Source organism: Lagopus leucura, unplaced genomic scaffold, assembly GCF_019238085.1.
Source record: "Lagopus leucura isolate 7727_CA_CO unplaced genomic scaffold, USGS_WTPT01 Super-Scaffold_100009, whole genome shotgun sequence".
In the NCBI taxonomy this organism is placed as follows: Eukaryota; Metazoa; Chordata; class Aves; order Galliformes; family Phasianidae; genus Lagopus; species Lagopus leucura.
In genome coordinates this window covers 20,378,655-20,399,215 of record NW_024962266.1, presented here as the reverse complement: position 1 = coordinate 20,399,215, position 20,561 = coordinate 20,378,655, and the positions used below count along the sequence as shown (strand labels likewise).

Here is a 20,561-nt window from a genome sequence, read left to right as displayed (position 1 = left end):
GGGAGTCGCCGTCGCGAGGCCGCGCAGCGCGCTGGGAAGTGTAGTGCGGGTGAGGCGGAGCGCAGGGAAATACCGTTCCGGCGGGAAATGTCGCTCCGCCGCACTGCCTGCTGGGAACTGCAGTCCCGCAGCGTGCCCGTGAGGCGAGGCAGTGCGCGGCTATGGCCGTCTGCGAACGGCGTCGGGGCTGAGAGTCCCTTACGAAAGGCCCTAAGAAACCCCGCGGCTGTGCCCGTGCCAAAGCAAGCCGGCACCGATCGTCTAACAAGCGGAGAAAACCAAAATAAAGTATCGGTTCCTCTGCTAAGGCCGCAGGTGGGATCACCGTGCAGCTGCGTGTATTTTCAGAGCTCAGCTTGTTCGTACTCCGATGGCAGGGCTGGTCGTGAAGGGCTGAAACGGAACAAAACACCTTCGGTGCAGCCTTCCAGCCCTGCTCGGCCCTGAGCAGCGCTCAGAAAATCAGCAACACAGCAGGCAGGAAAGCAGGGGAGCAGGTAAGGGCCCTGTTGTGGCAGCCCAGGCAGACGTCAGGCACACTGACACGAAGGGCTGCTCTGACAGTTTATTTCTTCATTTATAACCGTACATGCAGGAAAGAGCCGCGCCACCTCCCAGAACTCAGACTGCATATCTTTGGTAAAGAGACACAGGACAGCTTCATGGGAAAGGTAGGATGGATTTCTGTAAGGCTTAATAGTATTGAGGCTGTTGGGAGAGGAAGGTCTGAGAGCTATCCATGCTGCAAGCAGTGGAGATGCTTGCCCTGAAGGCCTGCTCCAAGGGCACGCATTTATTCTCCTCAAATCAACAGACAAATTAAAAGAGAAAGAAAAGAGGAGAGAGTTTTAAATCCCACAGGTATTCCAAAGAGGGTAAAAAGCACACAGTATGGCTGGCAACTTGGGTTTTAACCAATGTTTTATGGACAAAGTGCAACTGCAGCACATTTCACCGTATTCCTTGTATAAAGTATTAATGAAGATACTGAAGCTGATAGCTGAGCAGTTGTTTAGTCTGAAAATGCTTTTCCTTTTTTTTTCCCCACTTATGGTAATAAAGATTTCAAAACCGTTCAGCAGGCAGACCCAAAGCACTGCCCTTGCCTGGTAACGATGTTTGGAACTCAATTTAGACTCTCCCACTCTTTATCTAATGCCAAAAGATTTGATGCTCCCCAGGACAAGCTTGCAGTCATTGTAATAAATCCACAAACTCTGACATGGAAGCTACAGGATCTCCAGAAAGAAGGTTAATCAAAAGCAGTACATTGTAAGAAAGCCTACTCGGGAAGAAAGGTTTTGTATAGATGGGGCTGAGTGTTTCTTGGACAAATTATGGCACTAATTACTGTGTAGGAAAAGTATATAGAGGAGCATGTTATTCTAGCACCTTATTTTCAAGTAGTTAATAGGGATCGTGGAAGGGATAATGGGGGTGTCCCGCATCTCTTGGTACTGGCTTTCCATTCACCTGTGAAGTAAGCAGACAGACACATGTCAGAAAGATAAACATCCATTCTTTCTCTCTTTCAAATTCTAATGGTTTCAACTGGTAAATCTTCATATGTCAAATATCTGGGAGATCTTCTTGAGCTTAATCAAGAGTTGTTCCCTCTACTCCTAAGTCCTCTTAGCAATTCTAGAAAGAAATATTTTTTGGTAGCCTATAGCAAGAGTCTCTCTTCCAGCTTCTTAAGACTGAAGAACCAAATTAAGAGTAGTTAAGCATTTTGCCTGGTAGCCATGACTGAATAACTGCTGCAGTGTGCATGCTTCACAGCACTTTGCAGAAGTCAGCACTTTTGTCCATCTTTTCATGACGGAGCTGATGGACTGCCAGTTTAACACATGGATCATACTCTGAAACACCAGTGTCACTGAACTCTTTCCTCGCACTTTTTAATAACACACCAACTATAAGAACATTTTCATGACTAACCAGTTTTTTCCAGCTGTAAAATGGAAATACTGAAACTAACATTTGTTGATAATGAAACAAAGACTTTGCGTGGCCCAGTGCAGATGTAGGCACACAGAAGTCTCAGTTTCTATGTCCCAACACTGAGCACACACACACAAATTGCATTCCTAGGTGTATGAAGTCCACTGCAAAATCCCTATTTACTGGGAGCTGGAGTAAAACCTTGCTCCTAATCTGTGATGTTTGAGGAAATTTATGTGCAGCATCAGCAAGGAGATGCATCTCCACAAGTGAGTAGCATCATTCAGCTAAAACTTATACGAAGCACATAATGGCTGAGTAAAAGTCCTGTTAGACACATGATTGATTTTTATACGTGTGATTTTTACACTACTGTGATGTTCGATATCACTCAAAATGTGATGGGGGCAGAGGCAATCACAGGTACTTTCACATCAAGTATCTTCTGGCAAATCCCTCTATTAGCTTTCAGATTAAATCCCACATTTCAAAGCGACTGGAATCCTTATTTACAAGAACCAGGGGAGTGTGAAAATAGTCACCTGGGGGCACTCGAGAGCACAAAACCAGGATGCTACGGTTTAATATTCAGCTGGTGCTCAGTTTAAAATAAAGTTAAGGTGAAATGAAACTGTCAGCTGAAGGCAGTACTTAAAACTATGGACAAAACTATCTTCATGTTTTCTCATATGCTTCTGAGAGCCAACAACTGCAAGTTCCTAGAATTCACGTTTCTTATCTCTCCCACCTCCTCCTGTCCCAGTTACTTTCTCCTGCATATTTTCCCTACTCGGATCAGCTCTTCAGGTATCTGTATTTGTTTGCATGTCAAAACAGCAGCTGCCAGAAGCAATGCTGTATACAGCTGTTTCCAGACTACCCCAGGAATCTGAAGGACAAAGGGAGTAAATCAGCAGCGAAGACACTGTAGATCAACAGCAGCTATCAGGAAAGGACAGATTATGTGTACAGCACCACCTCTCCTCCTGTTCTGGCTTGCTAGTCATTCAATTTTGCTTATGTATATTTCTTAGCTTGTGTTTCCAGAAGTTTGGATGTCAGGCTGATACCAGGTATGGCTAAACAATTTCCAGCCTCTATCCTGGTATGATCTGTTCAAATGTAAAACGTCTTGAACTGCCTACATGCAATATAATAGGTTCACACCAAACTTAGAGCAAAACAACAAGGTGAAGAGGAGTGGCACAGCTACGAAACTCTGTGGTCATGTACCAGCGAGGTAAAGCAAGGGAAAATCGTCTCATCAGTTATGACACTGCCACATCACACTTTGAAATCCAGACACTATAAATTAGATTCATAAAGGAAACAGGCATGAAAGGTTAAGACAGGCATTTTAATTCACAGATGATGAAAATTCTTTCTGATGCGCCTGGAAGGGATGGGCTGGAGACAAAAGGCTCCGCTTGAGATCTTACAGCTAGCGTAACATTTCTCATCTCGCCTCTTCCTGTCTTACTATCTGTCAGTATGGCAACATCTTTGAAGCCCAGCTGCATCACACTCACACCTTTATCTAGCTGGAAGAGCTAGAACTTTGAACTGTATTTCATCTCTTCTCTGTGTGTCATTGATCTGATCACATCTCCCAGCTAACAAAACCACACACATTGTTCCTGGATAGTCCGAGCCAGGCTATGTTCAAATGCTTTTTGCAGCTTTGTTACCAAAAAACAACTTTGCAGCACGAGTAGGAAAACTCTTGAAAGAAACATCCTGTCAGCAGCAGGTGTGTTTGTCACTACCACATTCACACACGAGCAGCTAAGCTGGCAATTTGGTACAAACTCCCAACCCATGAGCAAAGAGAATTTTGATAGCAGGGATGTGGGAATTTACATTTACACACACACAAGTCGTCCTACAGGTAAAAGCATGGCCTTGAAGCTCTCGTAAGCTTTTCTTTTGAAAAATTATTTCAGCTTAGATACCCTAAACAGAGGTAATGCTCTAACTCATACGTAGTTCTGACAGGATATAGAAAAAGAAAACTACAGAAAACCCACATTGTGGCCACATGCACATAGTCAGAAGTAATAGAGAGTGAGGATTTTACCGTAAGCATTGGCACAATGTAACGCCATTTTTTGTTCAGGCTTCCAATATGGCTCATCTCCTCTTCTGTGAGACTGAAATCAAACACCTAAGAACAAAAGCAAGAGCCTTAGTTCAGTATAACTTTTCATATTGAATTCTGTTGAATTTTGCCTCTTGGTTTTGTTTCCTTTAGAAGCCACAAACATCCCCCTGGGTCATGAATTTCTGCAGAGTGAAATTCCACCCCTCAGCAATCCAGGACAGAACGTATCAGCAGCAGTGACACACTGAACTATTTCAGCATTTAATTTCAGGTGACAGTTAAGAACCAGAGGCAACATGCACACCATCAAATTAAGCTGCAGTTGCATAATGTTTCTTTTTTGTTTTCAAAAAATACAACCTACAAGCCATATTAGAATTGCAAGATCCTAGTGTTAAAACCCAATGAAAAGTACTGCCAGTTGTTACATTTCAGACACCTTAAGAATCTTGGACTTTGGTAAAAGTCCTGGCCTTGAGCAGAAGGAATTTACACACAGCTCTGTACAGTGGAAGTTGTGCACCTGTAAAAACTCTGGCTTCTAACAGCATTACTTTGTGTTCAGTTTATAAATATGAAGTTGCAAGTAAATAAATTTCACCAGAAACGCTGAAACAAAAGCTTAAAAATGGAAGTGTTCATATCCTTGCCAATTCTAAACCACCACCAATACTGCACAGCTCTCTTCCACAAAAATGAAGAACAGTGGGACTGTTCTTCCAAATGTTCCCTCTAAACCTTGCCTGACTGCAGCGTTCACTGGAGTTTTTTGCACTTTCTAGCAGCATACTGCATCTCAGACTTTGGTTTAATGGAATTAACAGCTGCAGAAACAAATCCTTGCTTAAAAACAAGCATGCAACCTGCCAGTCTGACTAAGGGATGAAAAAAAATCACAGGAGGTGATTAAGAAACCCACTGAATTACTGCAAGTCAGTGTTCCAGTAATTTCTGTACACAAATGCACGATGTTGCTTGAAACTTTTTTGTTTTCCTAGCATCTTTAACTTCCTCCTATGCACACGCATACTTTTGAGTGGTATAAAGCACGTGTCTCAGACCGTTGTAGCAGGACAGTATGTTACTCACATGAAAGGACATTGCTGAGACTCCCCATCTCTGTCTGAGCTTACCTGGAGATTCTGCAGGATGCGAGCAGGAGTGATGCTTTTGGGAATCGTCACCACTTTACGCTGCGTTTGCCATCTGTGGGGAGGGAAGAGCGAGATTTTCTATGCATGCTGCCCAAGAATCCTGACATTTATTTTGGCTCAACAATTATCAGTGGCAGCAGAGATGCCACTTATGGTTTCTGCAAACAAAATACCCTGAAGAAGACCAACATAGTATTGTATTAGGATGTAGCAAAAGAGCGGCCACCAGACAACTGATGAAAGGAAGATGTCCATTCCTTTGAACAAGCAAACAGTTTTCAGGTGTTGAGCCACAAACCCAAGAAATAGAAAAATGTACATAACAGTTTTACATCAATTCTATCATGACCACCAAAAAATAGTAAAACACACAACCCCCCAAGTGATTTTCTGGTGACTTGAGAACAAAGCCTTCAGCGTGTTCGGCTGGCAGGGTAACTTACTGCTGCCCAAGATTGTTCTAGATACAAAGCCAAACAAAATAATGAGGATAGAAACCCAATGCTACTTGACAAAGTGCTGATCACATTCTGCATATCACTCAACCACCTTGTTTCTCAGTACAGCTTCTGTTACTTGAGCACAAAGCAGCAAACAGTTCTTCACTGTGAAGGAAGGTAAGCCCCTTCCACAGTCTCTTCCTTAGAGCTCTTTTAAATGCAGTAGCAGGAGCTGTAAGGTTCAAGCAACTGGCCACATGCAAATCTAAAACAAGCAGCAGTTGGGTTTGCTTTTGGGCTTTAGCACTTTCTGATTCTAGCTCCCCACTTAACAGGGGAAAAAACACGTATTCTAAAGTAGATGCCTTCAAACTTTTGTATTCTGCTTTATTTAAGGCCAGGTCCCAGATGCCACCCTCTCTCAAATGTTACCTGAGGATGATCTGTGCAGGTGACTTCTTGTATTTTTCTGCCAGTTTTTTGATCCCAGGTTCCTCCAGAAGCACAGGCTCATCTGGGTGTTTCCACATGCGATCAGCAGAACCCAGGGGACTGTAGGCAGTAACAACCAGCCCTCGTTTCTGGCAGTGAGCTATCAGCTCATTCTGGGCTAGGTAAGGATGACATTCTACCTATTAAAATGACCGACAAAGAATGGCCAAAGAAAAATTATCAATACAGAGCTCTAAATAAACAGGAGGTGAAAAGCTCAGCAGAATCAAACACATGACAAGAGGTCATTGCAGGTTCTGGAAAACCTTATGGAAAACCTTATGAGGCTTATGAGGCTGTAACTACAAGGAAGATGAAAAATGGCATGGTAGCCTAAGATTCTAGTAAAAGAAAAACAGATTGCTTAACCTTAGAGTGCTGGATTTATCTCCATGTATCCAGCACATCATCCAACGAGCAAGGGAGCTCTATAGGAGGGATTTAAGTTAGTCCCTCAATCTTTTTTTTCCCTGTAGACTAAATTGATCATTAGAGGAAGAAACAAACCTTTCTGCAGAAGAGTTGTCAACTAAATAGGTGTAATGGCCACGATCATGGATACAGGCCTTTTTCCCATTTAATTCACCTGTCTGGAAGAACTCTCTGTGTGACTCCTGCACGCATGGATATACTCCTCCCTGTAGAACAGAAGCTGCACTCCTTGTATTAATCAGGCAGCATTGGTTTTCTTCACTCCCATGGAAAACCAGGAAGGTACACCTCGTCCTCATCTCCTCTATTCATCTTACCTGAAGCACAGCTGGTTTGACAGTAGCCACGCTTAATACATCATCAATCTGACGACTGTTGAAGTTGGACAGCCCAATGGCTTTCGCAAGACCTTTTTCTACCAGCTTCTCCATAGCCTTCCAGGTATCCTTGTAGTCAGTGTAGTCGTAACGCATCGTGCCATCAGGATTCTTAGGGAAGAGATTGTCCCCTCGTCTGCAGCATGAAAGGCAAAGTGTAAATACACAAGGCACGCGATCTCTATTATAGTAGATCTTCACTTAAAGAAACTTTATTCAAAGTACTCGTAAGAATACCTAAGCTTATGCACAGTTTGGAAGCTGGAGTACAAACTGAGCAAATTTCTCTCCTAAATTCCACAATGAAGACTCAGCCTACAAGAAATTATTTTACACACAGTCTTTCCTATGTAAACTTGTGATATAGTACTTGAAACCTCTTACCTATAGCACACTGCTTGCCTGCAGTGACTACACAAAAAAGTTCAGCCACTGCCTGTGTAACAACAGCCCTTTGATCACAGTGAGGTTGATTAGAGCTGCAACCCAGAAAGTAGTTTGTTGTTCACTTTGTTTTTGAGGAAGGACCGATAGCCTGTTTGGAGCTGTTACCAAAGGGATCTTGGTTTAAGAGCTATGTAGCAGAGACTGAGTGCAAAGCAGCCTGGTATTCCCACTCTTTGGATTCTGCAGCAGTGTCAGCACTGGTGCAAGCTCTGGTTTTCAGAGAAGCCTAAACACGTGCATGTCGCTTGTAGGATGGGTGTGCTTCCAGTTAGTCATACCAACTCAATAAAAGACAAACCAACTAAGGACCCAGAGCCACACACAGGAAGGAGATGGTTGTGTCAGGTGACAGCAGCACATTACCTGAGGCCTGTGAGGCCTCTGAGCAGCTCATGCTCGGAGAGGTGCCAGCGCTGCCTCATGGCCACTGCACAGCACTGCCAGCCCAGATCTTGAGACTGTCTTATGTTGCTCTAGCTAAGCAGTGAATGTCGTGCAACAGCAGCTGGGGACCCCGTTCTTGTGCACATCATTTTTGTTTGTACATCTATCCATCTGATAATCATATGAGCCCTCAACCTTGAAAAGTAGTCTCAGATGTCAAGAGTAGAAAATGTATCTCTCACTTAATACACGAGACCTAGGGTACTGTGATTCCCATCTGGAAGTCCATGTTAATTTCCATTTAAATAACATCTTCTGCAACATTCCCAGCTCGGTAGGCACTGCAGGTAATCAGGCACTAAAACAGTACAAGTAGAGCTAACAGAAAACTGAGAGTGCACTTCTATCGATGAGAAAGGGTGAAGATCTGAACATTAGTTTTGCCAACATTTGCCACAACAGCAGCAGTTCAAATAACAATACCTACACAGACATCATTACTTGTGTTCCGTGCTATTATCAAAGCAACCTTCAAATGTTTTTGTCCAAACAACTGTAAAACAAACCTATTTCAAAATAGGGGGAATTTTTCATAGCAGTTCTTCCTCCAGTCCAGCCCTGCTAGAAAACACTTCCTCATTCTGTTGTGATGAGGGACACATTTAGAACTGGAGTGTCTTTCATGAATGTTGTATGCTTGGAAAAATTCAGTTCATATGACTAGAAGGGGGAAAATGTTTTAAGGTTGTAAAATAGGCTGAAGCCCTCTGAGTCTGACAGGGTTTCTCCTGGTAAGTGAAGTGTCCATGCAAACAGCTGGGAAGGAATTTTTTTTCTCTTCTTTTCACTGATTGTTGAAACAGGAAAAAAAAAAAAACAACAGTATCCATGACTACAAGAAAACAAAGCAATGATCACTGCTTCTGGCAGGATTGTAGGATACACAGAACTAGCATTTAATTTCCCCTATTTCCTCAAATCTTAGGATGACTGCAGTTCAAGTGTCATAAGAGGCCATTTTCATTTCCTTCTTACAGACTCCATGACATTGCACGTGCCCAGTTCCAGTACAGTTAATAACTATCAGTGAAAGGTGTTGTCCTCTTTACAAAGTACTTCATTTTCATTTCATAGATAAGTACAACAAATTCCCAGCCAACTCAAAGAAGAATAATTAAATAGGAACAATAGTTTCTGTGGATGAATGTATCAAATACGAATGAATGCACTGGTTGCAGGTAGAGAGGGGTCTGTATCCATCTGTTGGGCTACAATATACACCACCCACAAAAGCATCCTGCAGGTAGCTTACACTGGAAGGAAGACACAAATCAGAAAGAAGCTGCTTAGGACAGAATGCCAACCACTTATGTAAAACTGGGGCTTCTGCATCCTGCGCCCTTTGCAGGCTGAACTTACTCAAAGGCATGGGGCCAGTGCATGAGGTACAGATCCAGGTAATCCAGTTTCAAATCTGCAAGTGTTTTTCTTAGTGCTGGCTCAACATCTTCTGGGTGGTGCTTGGTATTCCACAGCTTTGATGTTACAAACACGTCCTCCCTTTTAATAACCTTTAAGAAAGGGAGGAGAGCACAATTTACCAGAGAGAGCTGAGACAGAACAGCAGCAATTCCCCAAATATCTTTACAAGTTTAAATAAGTTAACGTGTGGAACCTACAAATTAAACCTTTCAGAAACATGCTAGATGGAGAAAAGGGAAATACACACATATGTGAGCCCATCCCCAAATACATCAAACGCTGAGCAATTCCCTACAAGTTCTGACACAACAAAGCAACCCCTCCACACACTGCAAACAAATTCCAGAGTTAAAGCCACTACTCAGCATAAATGAAAGATTACTGGTTTATTCACGTGTACGTTTTGCAATTTCTGTTAAACAATTCACAGTCAAGGCACAGCCAGCTCACTTGCTACGTTCATCACGTTATAAACTGAGAATGTTTCTCAAAGGAAGGACGTGGGAAAATAAACAAGCAGTTTCCCCAAACCTCTGCACTTGTATTTCTAAGTTCTGGGAGGAATGCAGCAAGAACTGAATGTCTCATATCAGAAGGATAAGACCCAGAAATTGAATCAAATAGAAATATGGGTATTTAGGAAGCGTGAAATGTGAAATGGAGATCACGTCTGACACGCTGAAGTCATCAGAAGGCATCTCTTATTGACCAAATTACACTCAAGTTGACTGTATGTAGGAATGATTAATTCCTTCATTTCTCTCCTCCAGCCATTCAGATATTTGTGGATCACGTATCAGCTCTTGTGTTCAACAAGCAAAGCGTTCTAAAAATTCTTTAGTTAGCTAATACAAACTGAGTAAAAATAGTCCTATGCTTCTCCATAGTAGCTGCCAGTATCTAAAGGGTGCAAAGGAATCCCTGGGGCAAGCTGAAAGCAGCCTCTCTGCAGCTAAGCACCTAACAAAGAGATTGCCCCACAGCAATGGGCAGAGGACCAGAGAAGGAACACAAGAACTTTCATTCCAGGGGCTCTGAGGCCATACGCATAATTCTTCTGGGCCCTCGGGCAAACAGGAGCAAAAGGATGACTTGAAGATTTCACCTGAGATAATTCATAGGAATGTCAGTTACATTCCATTACGGCCATGAAGCTCAGTGCAGGCCCTAGAGTCACGGCTACCAAACCTTCAAATGCAGCCACTGTTTAAAAAAATCAGCAGTCACTGAATTTGCTGCAGCTACCCAGCACTGCACAACACTCTGAGCTGGTGAAGTAAATTCTCACCTATTTTCTGTTATAACTGTTGATTCTGGCAACCTCTCATTTTTGAATCCATGAATTAGCTGTTGGATGGGGAGGTGTTTATCTGGGAATTCAAAAAAGGCATTTTCTCTAAGCTTCCCTGCAAGTATTCCAGGCAATCATTCCTCCTCCCGACAGCCAGGATGGGTCCAGAGTAGAGAAAGCCCTCTTTCATGCCTGCCCTGGTTAATAACAAACAGCTGGGACCAGAAGGAAAAGCCACAGACATTCACAGTCTGCTCTTTCGGGTCACATCTGTAAATTCTGATACAACATACAGTCACGGGGTTGTTGTGTTTTTACCTTGTTGGGCCCGAGGCATTCCTGGAAAGCATCGCCGACCTCTGCTTCATTGCTGTAGGCTGCTGCACAGTCAATGTGGCGATAACCCACGCTTAGGGCATATTTCACTGCTTCTTTCACCTGTAATCACAAACAGATTACCAAGTACGACCAGTGGCAAGGAACACAACTGAAACAAATTGCTGAGGAACACTGCCAAAGTACAGAGCTACAGAAGCCCAAGCAGGATAGGTAAGAGTGCCCTATGGCACAGCCTTTGTGAGCAAAGAGCCAGGTGCTAGCAGACACTCCAAGAGTAAGGTGAGAATGGACCATGCATGCAGGGCAAGCATGGAAGAACTTACTGCACAGAATGGAAATTCATTCTTGGCTATAGCTGCCACACGTTTGTTACATATGAGAGGAGCTGTAAGAAACAATTTTCAAACAAATATTTATCAAGACAGTCGCAGTGGAACTAAGCGGCCAATCGATCAACGTTAGCCAAGCTTGAAAGGTACGAGCTCTCCCCTAGTAAAAGGAAAGCCAGGTTTCTAATTTTGTAATTTCCAGAGCTCAGGCTTGGTTCAACTATTTACCTTCTAAGATAAGGCCACTTTATGGCACATTTTTCTTCTGTGTCTCATTCTCACTGATTGAGCAACAGCAGTCACTACACTGGTGGTTATTAACCCATGGCCTGCACGAATCTCCTGCTGGTGCTCAACTTCACATTTTGATTTACACACTTCTGACAAAGAAGGTGCTGCCACCAGCCAGAATGGCTGGAACCAAGGCACCACACTTTGCATGTGTTTCTGCTGTTGAAAGCTCTAACGAAGCACAAGTACAAAGTATATAGTCACATGCTGGCAATAGATACGGAGCAAGGCTAGAAAACAAAGAGGGAAACACAGAATGGCATCTCATCCAGGATGTGTAAGTGGCTTTTGAGTAGAGGTTTTCAGTGAAAATTGTAAATATCTGATTGTGTAAGCATGAAGAAATTACTCTTGTGTCACCATCTCCCTTTAAACAGACAGAGCATTAAGTGAAATCCATTCTATTTAACTTCCAGTGGTCGGTATGCACACATTCTCTGTTCACCTCTTAAAGTGCTACAGTCAGAGCACACCTCTGTACAAGGATTTCTACACACTGCTCTTCCCAGACCTGTCTCCAGTCTGGTGAGACTGATGGAGATTAAGTTGCTCTTTGTCTGAGGCTTGATGCGATAGGGCACTAATCTAGTTAGAGATATTAAAAACATGTCAACAAGGGCTGGAGCCTGATTGCTTTCTTTCAGCTCAAGTACCAGCATTTTCAATTTTAAAGCTAACAAAGTGATTAAAATCAAGTACAGACTCTTGCTTTCAGATACAACTAGAAAGGGGAGAATGAAATGTAAAAGAGATCTCTCTTCTGCTGGTGAATTTCATTTGCTTTTCCTGTCAAGAACTGCAGTAAAAGCAGACACAGGATATTCCGACTACATTCTTTGGCATTTTGAGAGGAAAAGTGGAACTCAGACTAGTTGCCCTTAGCCAGAATGACAAAGCACTTCTACTACAGCAGTGAAATCAGCTCTTCCTTTCTCTGGCAGGATGTATTTACAGTCCTTCTTTCGCTTTGACATTTCTCAGAAGGTTACTGGGAAGTCAAGGTCACAAGAACTCTGAAATCACTTGGGACAGACTAAAGGCTTTTAAAGCTGAATATCCTCCTCCATAAAGGCGGAAGTCAAAGGGAAGAAGCACGCTCTGTTTAATTTGGGGTGTGCCCACCCTCCTTTTTATTTTTGAAAGCATAGCAGAAAGGAAAGGGAAACCAGCATGGGGTTTTTCTGAACTAATCTCTCATTTCCTCTATCACGTATTGGTTTTTATTTTATAAATCCGAGCAGGAACAAAATTTGCCATAAAACTTTATGGCACCACTTGCAGAAAACCAGGGGCAAGGCACTCCAAATGCCTCTGGGAAGTTATAAAAATAGAGGCCATATTTCAGTATCAGCATTTTCATCTACTTCTAGCATTGAAAAACTAGAACCACTCACATAACTACGGTTTGGATCTGGGCACAGTTTCACTTGTGCAAACTATTCTCAGTCTACTCAGACATTGCCATCTGAACTGAGAAGTCCTGTTCCATGCAAAAGGCAGATAATCAAGAGCAAGTGTACAAATAAGAACTTCTTTGAGGCAATTAACTAATAGAAGGATGTGAGTGTAAGAAGAGCACTTTGTTTCAAGAGAAAGTTTTTGTATTCTTGACATGCAGGTACATGCATTTCCTGGGGTGGGGAAGACTCAGCATAATGCTGAGATTCAAATGCCTCAGGATATTTTGTGTTGTATGGTAATAACAGCCAGAGGATCCTTTCAGCTTTCCTTTAGTGCAGCCTGTGGAAGGAGCAATTACTGAATTAATTTTCCTTTCGTTGGTTGAGTCAGACAGCTTAAGTAAAAACAGATCATCAGGCCACGTGATATTCAGGTGCAGCATGACCAAACAGTTTGCTGCAAAGGAAGGAACTCAGACCACCATATGAATGGTAGCTTGCAGTTCCCCAAAGCAGCAAGTTATGCCTCCTATACTTCGGATATATAATCCAAGTTCTTCCCTCAATATATCTCAGTAGTAGAGAATTTGTGCTCCCATGTGCAGGATAGGATTCTCTAGATACTCTGGCAAGGTTTTCAGGACCTAAGCAGTCTCCTCCACAACTGCAGTGCTGTCACAAGATGCCCAGCCTGACTGGTTTTCTGAGGTATGCATTTCCACTTCTGGCTTTCCTGAACTTTCACACAGAAATACAGCCCTCCTCAGCCCCACATCCCCTGTCCCAACAGAGCCAGCCTCTGTCACAGCACATGAGGCCGTTTCATCCTCCAGGCTGGAAGCGTGGCCCACTTGTGAGAACAAAACATTAAAGGATTACAGCTCCAGTGCTAATAGTCCGTGCCACTGATATTCCTGATGCTCCAGTCTCAAAGGACTTTTGTCTTTGGACCCATTCATGCTACTGCTCAGAAGCTTTTGTACTGTATTCATTTCCACTCAATAACTCTCCATCATGTTCCTATGGTAACATCTAAAACAAATTTCTCTTCTTAGCATTTGATCAAGCAAAAAAACTTAATGCTATTCTAAATTATCTCACAGAATCACAGAATCACAGAATCACCCGGGTTGGAAGGGACCCCAAGGATCATGTAGTTCCAACCCCCCTGCCTAGCAGGGCCACCAAACATACACATTCAGATCAGGTTGCCCAGGACCCCGTCCAACCTGGCCTTAAACACGTCCAAGGACGGGGCATCCACAACCTCCCTGGGCAGCCCGTTCCAGGGCCTAACCACTCTCCTAGTAAAGAACTTCCCCCTAACATCCAACCTAAATCTTCCCTCCTTCAACTTAAAACCATTTCCCCTAGTCCTGCTGTTATCAGCCCTTCTGAACAGTTTACTCCCCTCCTGGGTGTAGGTTCCCTTCAGGTATTGATAGGCTGCAATGAGGTCACCCCGCAGCCTTCTCTTCTCCAGGCTGAACAAGCCCAACTCCCTCAGCCTGTCCTCATAGGGGAGGTGCTCCAGCCCCCTGATCATCTTAGTCGCCCTCCTCTGGACCCTTTCCAAAATCTCAATGTCTTTCTTGTACTGAGGGCTCCACACCTGGACACAGTACTCCAGATGGGGCCTCACAAGAGCCGAGTAGAGAGGGACAATCACCTCCCTGTCCCTGCTGACCACCCCTCTCCTGATGGAGCCCAGGATCCCATTTGCCTTTTCTCCTGTTATTCTAAATAATCTCTAATAGATTCACTAGTTCTTTTACCCTCTGACCTCACCTTCTATGAAACTGGGGCTGCAATGGTACCTTTGTCCTGGATTGCTGAGATCTGGCTTCAAGTTGAAGGATTCTTTAGGATCAGGAATTATAATGGCAATGATAAAGAAATTAATCAATAGAATGAGGTCAAGACTGAAAAACAGCTTGGCAAAGAAAATAACTGCAACCTGCAAAATATTTACTTGAAATAATTTAAAAGCAATCTGCTTCCACTCTTGCTCCTAATTAAGCCTTTGTACAAAAGGGACTTTGATAAGTAGGGTGTATTTGGGAGTGGGCTGCATCAAATACAAAGATGATTCTGCCTGTGTGGGTCTTTGGCCCTTGGTCTTTAATTCACAATCAGTTCTCTCCCTGTACTCCATCACGCCCTTTCAGAAGTAAACCATTCGGATGCTCTGCCAAATTGCTACTGCTTCTGAATCTGATAAATGTCCATTAAAAATGAAAAGGATGCAAACAATTTCCAAGAGTGATAAACAGGAACTTATTTATTCCATAGGAATAGCAGCATCTTCTCTAACTCTGGCTATTTATACATTTTCTAGATTATGCCTTCAATACACTCAAGGAACACATCTTTGAAGGCAGTAATTGTTCCACAGTCGTGACCCCCATTCACTTCCGTTGGACCCCAGGTAGATCTAAGTAGCAGATCCCTGCTGGCTTCAGCTGCTGGCAGTGCTGCTTATGACTGCAAAATCTACCTGAGATAGGCTTATATTAAGCACAAGCAGGATCTTTCTTGGCTGTAAGACTGCACTTTCCTCAGGACAGTTAGTGCACAAAGAAACACGCTGATATTTTGTTTGTTTAGTTTCAGGCATTTGTTTTAGTACAACGCACATTGAACTACCTTGGGTCTGCAGAAATTCATCCACTACATTCCTGCTTATTAATAAATGTAATGCAGCTGGCAGCTGATGTGACAGAGCTGAACGTTCACTCTCATCCTCATTTAGCAAGCTGACAGAGAGCTCACACTGCCTTGGGTTCCACATCATGACAGCTTCCATTCCAAACAGAACCACTGTCCTGACAATTGTTTGGGCAGGAAACATAGTAAGAAGGTGACTCTGAATAGATGTAATTTTTATAGCTTGTTTCCCACCTTTTCCTCCAGCTGGCAAGAAAGAATAGCACAAGGGCTCATCTCAAGAAGGCCTTCTGAACTTTCCATCTGTCACAGGCACGGTTTCACCTGACTTACTCCTGTAACTATCATGAAGCTAACATGAAGGCATAAGCAAGATACATGTTTACTGACATGCAGTGGTACACAAAGTCCAAAAGGCATTAAAAGAAGAATACCAATTAAGAAATCCTCCAAAGAAGACGACACTCCTGCTGGACTCTGTGTATACCTGCTGTGAAAGGCAAGGTCTGCCCTCGGAATTTATCTTTTAACTAAATTAAAAAGAAAGGAAAAGACAGACAAGGGAAAGTATTACAACAGGAGGCACAGTCCACAGCATGCAAACATTCCTACAGACAGTCTGCAATAAAACACTAGAAACAGAGTGGCTCTCTAATGACGCGTTAGCCATCACAGCCTAAAAGGAAGGTGACCCAAACAAGTTCTGAGTTCTGCTGCTAAACACAGACAGACCACACAAATAAGACTGCAACAACTAGAGCTCTTGCCTCCCAAAATAATCCTTTCAACCGAGTCACCAGATCAAGCCAGAGGGATGCCTGGTCAGACTGCAGCCTAAAGATTACAAAGGCAGGCACCATACTGTAACTACAGCACTAATTGGTCTCTTCCTGGATTCATCTCCCAGAGCACCACTGCCTGAGGTCTGGTTTAATGAGTCTTAAGGGATCTACTGCTGCTGCTGCTGTCTTAAAGCCTCTCACATGCATCTCAGTCATGCTTCTGTGGACCTATGACTAAACCATGCAAGTACAGGATCCAGGTCTCAGACCCAGGATCTTCAGAAGAAGTGTACAAAATGCAAACAGCAGGTGAGAGCACACAATGCTAATGTGTGGTTTGTTCCCTACTTACTTGGCCAGGTTCACTTTTCCAGGTTCCCAGTCCTATGAAAGGGATCTTCTGCCCATTGTAGAGTGCAGCGAAGTCACATCCTGCAGACATTTTTGCTTCAAGAAGAAAAAGAGCAAATTGAGTTTTTGCAGCAATTCAGTAGATTACATAAAATGTCCTTTTCTATACAAGAGTAAATAAATAAAATCACACAGGTCTTGATAATGCTTTAGTTATTACACTGGAACAAAGCTGAAGCAAGGTCTTCACAACTTCTAGTGGTACAAACCAGACCTATAACCTTATAGCTATAAAAGAGACTAGAAAGAAAGGCTCTTTATTCCTATTCTTTTATCTCTTTCTCAGTGCATAGCTGTGAGTTTTCTCCCACTTGAGAAGTACATACAATCTCTCCCTTCCAAATCAGCTGTAAGCATTGATGATACAGAAAGAAGCAAGGCCATGGGACTTCTGCACAAAGTCTTTCTCTTTTACCAACTCCCTACTGGCTGACTGAGGAAAAAGCTCTAATTACTGCTGCAGTTGGTGATAAACACATATTTTTAAGTAATTCTGACACATCAATATGAACAGCCATGTGCAAAAAAGCAGTAGGTCTTTATGTGTTTACACATTTTGAACCCCAAAATGACTTTGTCATCCTGCTCTTTTCCATCTCCTTGCTCAAGTGGTAAGGGATGCTATCTTTTAAAGAGCTGAAAAGTCTCCTGTTCCCATGCTGTGGAAATCTGCCTGTGGACTCTGCTGGCAATTTGACAAGAACTCAACTTACCTAAGATGCAGTTCAAGTACAAACAATATAACAACTAGTACTGCTATCACAGAAGGTAATAGTAATACTGATTTATCACAAATTCACAGGGGAGTAGCATTCTTCTATTACTAAAGGGAGAATATGAAAGTACTGCACAAGGTAAACATCACTTTGGGCTTGGGCTTCTGTCATGCTTAACACCAGGACATGCATGCATTTTCCATGTGAAATGCAATACACCCCAGCAGGACCTTCCATTACCTGTTGCTGGCGTTATAGCTGCTGCAGACAGTAATCTGCTCATAGATTTTATCAAAGAGGAAGCTTTTATACTGTGTCCCAACATCCTCCCAATCTATCTTTCTGGCCGAACTGTTAAAAACAAACCACATTCAGGATGAGCTCCAAAGGCAGCCAGCTGACTTCAGCAGAAGATGAGGAAGTTACTTCTCAAGTTTAGCTGTGTCCAAACTCCTGAATGCTATTTACTTAAAAACACACAGACAAGAACAAGAGTGGAAGAACACAATGCTGGCTAAATGGCTGACTATGCAGGAGGAATGTATATCTTCAAAGAGAAGCCTTCACACAGAATACTGCTCCAAAACAGCCTTCTCCATAATGCTGTTACCAACCTTTCTCCTACAAATAAGCACCTACTGATGGATGCCCTCACACAGAAAGTTTATATTTTCAATTTCTCACTCAGCTTCTCAAGCTACGTGTTTTGAGATGGAGATCCCCAGCACTGTTAGCCTATGTAGCTCCAGGCTCAAGCAGCATTGTGCCTCGCACACAGCATGGCCTTCATGCTGCACACACCTCACAGATGCAGGACATGCTCAGCAGAACAGAGCAGCACGCAGGCAGCTCCCACTTGGTACCTGTCATTAGGCCACCTGCATGGCCTTGCCTTTATCTCACAGAGCTGGAAGTTCTCACGTGAGCGTCTTCTCTGTTTGGCAGTACAAGTGAGTTGTTTTCTTCTAAGAGAATCCTGTAACAGCTCCAGTAACCAAAACAACGGGCCCACACAGCACACTGCATGTGCCATGGACAGCTGCTTGATGCTGTGCACACAGGGTGCCCAGCAGGTGAATAAATGTCTCATTACCCACACAATTTGCCTTCTTTATAGGGCTATAAATGCGATAAACAGCACTTGAGATACTACTTTGCTGAGTCTGAGTGCCTTTCCTATTGGGATTGCAATGGCCCAACACCTTCTGGTGCAGAATAGTGGGACAAATCAGCCTGGATTTGCACTGGGATACATTCAGTCCGAATGGTGGTATAAAGGCAGTCATCAGACTGCTGGTGTGTGTCCATTCTGGGGAGGGGCTATACAAAAGTCAGAATAGGACACTAACATTCTCTTCTATGCTGAAGATTTGCACAGCCATTTTGTTGCCAGCTGTGCACAGCTGGGTCCACCTTACCTGGATTAAGCTGCCTGCATGATTCTGACATCACGCAGTGCAACTAAGGCCTGGGGGCTTTCACATTCATGCTGCCCTGCAGCACCATACACCAGGCATGTGCTCCACACTGCCGTGTTGTGCAATCATCTTAAACGCAACGCTTCACCCAGAAGACAAGGTGCACACGTTTAATTGCTAACTAACATCAGTGTGTTCTGTGGAACCATTCGCTTCATGTAATATCGTTGTACATTAAACTGCAGTGAGAGCAGAGCTGCGGACTCGGGAAGAATGGAAACGCTACAAGAAAACACTCATTAATAGTTTCCACTCAGATTCTTCCCCTAATGAGGAGACGCAAAGTGTCCATGACCCATTGTCTGCTCATTATAAGGCAGCGAGGGGCTTTTAAGAAGGGAGAAAATACAAGCAAATACAAAAAAAAAAGGTACAGCTGGTACAAGTGAGACACAGCTTCAACATCACTCATCTCTCCTATTCCCACACACTGACACGAAAGAGAATAACACAAAGCAATGCGTGCAGGAGGCTGCATTCGTAACACAGGAAGCGCAAACTACGCCCGTCCATCCACCCACACCCAGCTCGCCGTTAACCGAAGCCACGAGCCTTCTGCCTGCAAAATAGCGCGTACTACGGCAGCAGCGCACACGGACGTGTATCGCTAAAACCGCAACAACGTCCCCTGCCCGGCCCGGGGGCAGCCCCGCGCTCGGCTCCCCCGCAGCCATGCCCGGTGGGCGCAGCGCGTGGAGCGGCGGGAGGCGCCTCGGGGCAGCGCGCCGCACTCACCGCACCGCCGCACGATCGGCCGCCGACGCCGCTCTGCGCTTCCGCTTCCGGCCGCCAGCGGGCAGCGCGGGCCGGCGCTGTGCGGGGCGCCGCTCTCAGACAGCGTTTGTGGGTCCCGTGCGCGGCTGGGAGCGGGGCTTGGTGATCCCTTCCCGCTCTGATAGTCTGTGCTGGTGTTTGTTTTATGGGCAGTCCTAATTATCAAGGATTCAGGGAACGCACCGTGGCATGGGGGTTGGACTCGATGATCTCTGGAGGTCCCTTCCAACCCCTACAATTCTGTGATTCTGTGATTTACAAGCATTTGATTTTAGCTTTCGTACTCAAAGGTGCATAAAGAAGTGCCACTTCCTGAGGAGACTTCAGGCTCCTGCTGCAGGTGCACAAGAATGCACTTCCTTATTTGCACAAGAAGGCTGCAAGCAAAATTAAAGCAGAATGACTACATCTGCGTATGTGCAGCCCTGCTGGTGCAGTCACAACTTGCAGTGATTTCAACGGGAACAGAATTGGGTCTGTGGCTGATGGCTGCTCTAGGCTTGCAGCATCCTAAACACCTCTAAGGAATACTAGAACCAGCTTTGGCGTTTACTCCAGGCTTCCATTTTTGCAGTTTATAAACTAAGTGAATAATTCAAAAAGAATGGTGAGATTGTATCAGAGTAAGGCAAAGTATACATCTAACAAGGCTCTGAGGAGCCTGCTGCTTTTCTAGAAAGATTGTCCCGCTGCAGATTCTTTCTGACTTCAACTGCTCGGGAGACTTAAAAGCACAAAGGTTAATTAATCTCTTGGGCACTCACATGACCAGACTTTCCTGGCGCAGCCTGTCCTGACATAACGCAGGAGGTGGAAGGAGGACACAGAAA

At 44.0% G+C, this 20,561-nt stretch overlaps 1 protein-coding gene across 2 annotated transcripts; it reads right to left on the bottom strand.

Moving 5' to 3' along the window:
* Window positions 1–550: 550 nt before the first annotated feature.
* On the bottom strand, window positions 551–19,742 carry AKR1A1 (aldo-keto reductase family 1 member A1). Of its 2 annotated transcripts, none has more exons than XM_042873009.1 (9): window positions 19,693–19,742; window positions 16,705–16,799; window positions 10,863–10,982; window positions 9,191–9,342; window positions 6,881–7,076; window positions 6,072–6,271; window positions 5,179–5,251; window positions 4,022–4,108; window positions 551–1,473 (listed from the first exon to the last, which is right to left on the bottom strand). In XM_042873009.1, the coding sequence occupies exons 2-9, from the start codon at window positions 16,792–16,794 to the stop codon at window positions 1,408–1,410; spliced, it is 984 nt and encodes a 327-aa protein (XP_042728943.1). In that variant the 5' UTR covers window positions 16,795–16,799; window positions 19,693–19,742; the 3' UTR covers window positions 551–1,407. The 2 variants fall into 2 exon arrangements, with proteins under 2 accessions (XP_042728943.1, XP_042728942.1); XM_042873008.1 differs by lacking the exon at window positions 19,693–19,742 and adding an exon at window positions 17,720–17,900.
* Window positions 19,743–20,561: the final 819 nt, after the last annotated feature.

Bases quoted from the DNA above. Each gene is read 5' to 3' on its own strand.
- AKR1A1 (XM_042873008.1), bottom strand. From the start codon at position 17,804: ATGTTGGGACACAGTATAAAAGCTTCCTCTTTGATAAAATCTATGAGC. The intron at 10,983-16,704 runs GTAAGTAGGGAA...TTGTGATTACAG, and splicing joins GGAAAAGTGAACCTGGCCAA to GTGAAAGAAGCAGTGAAATA. The intron at 4,109-5,178 runs GTAAGCTCAGAC...TTTTGTTCTTAG, and splicing joins GCATCCTGCAGAATCTCCAG to GTGTTTGATTTCAGTCTCAC.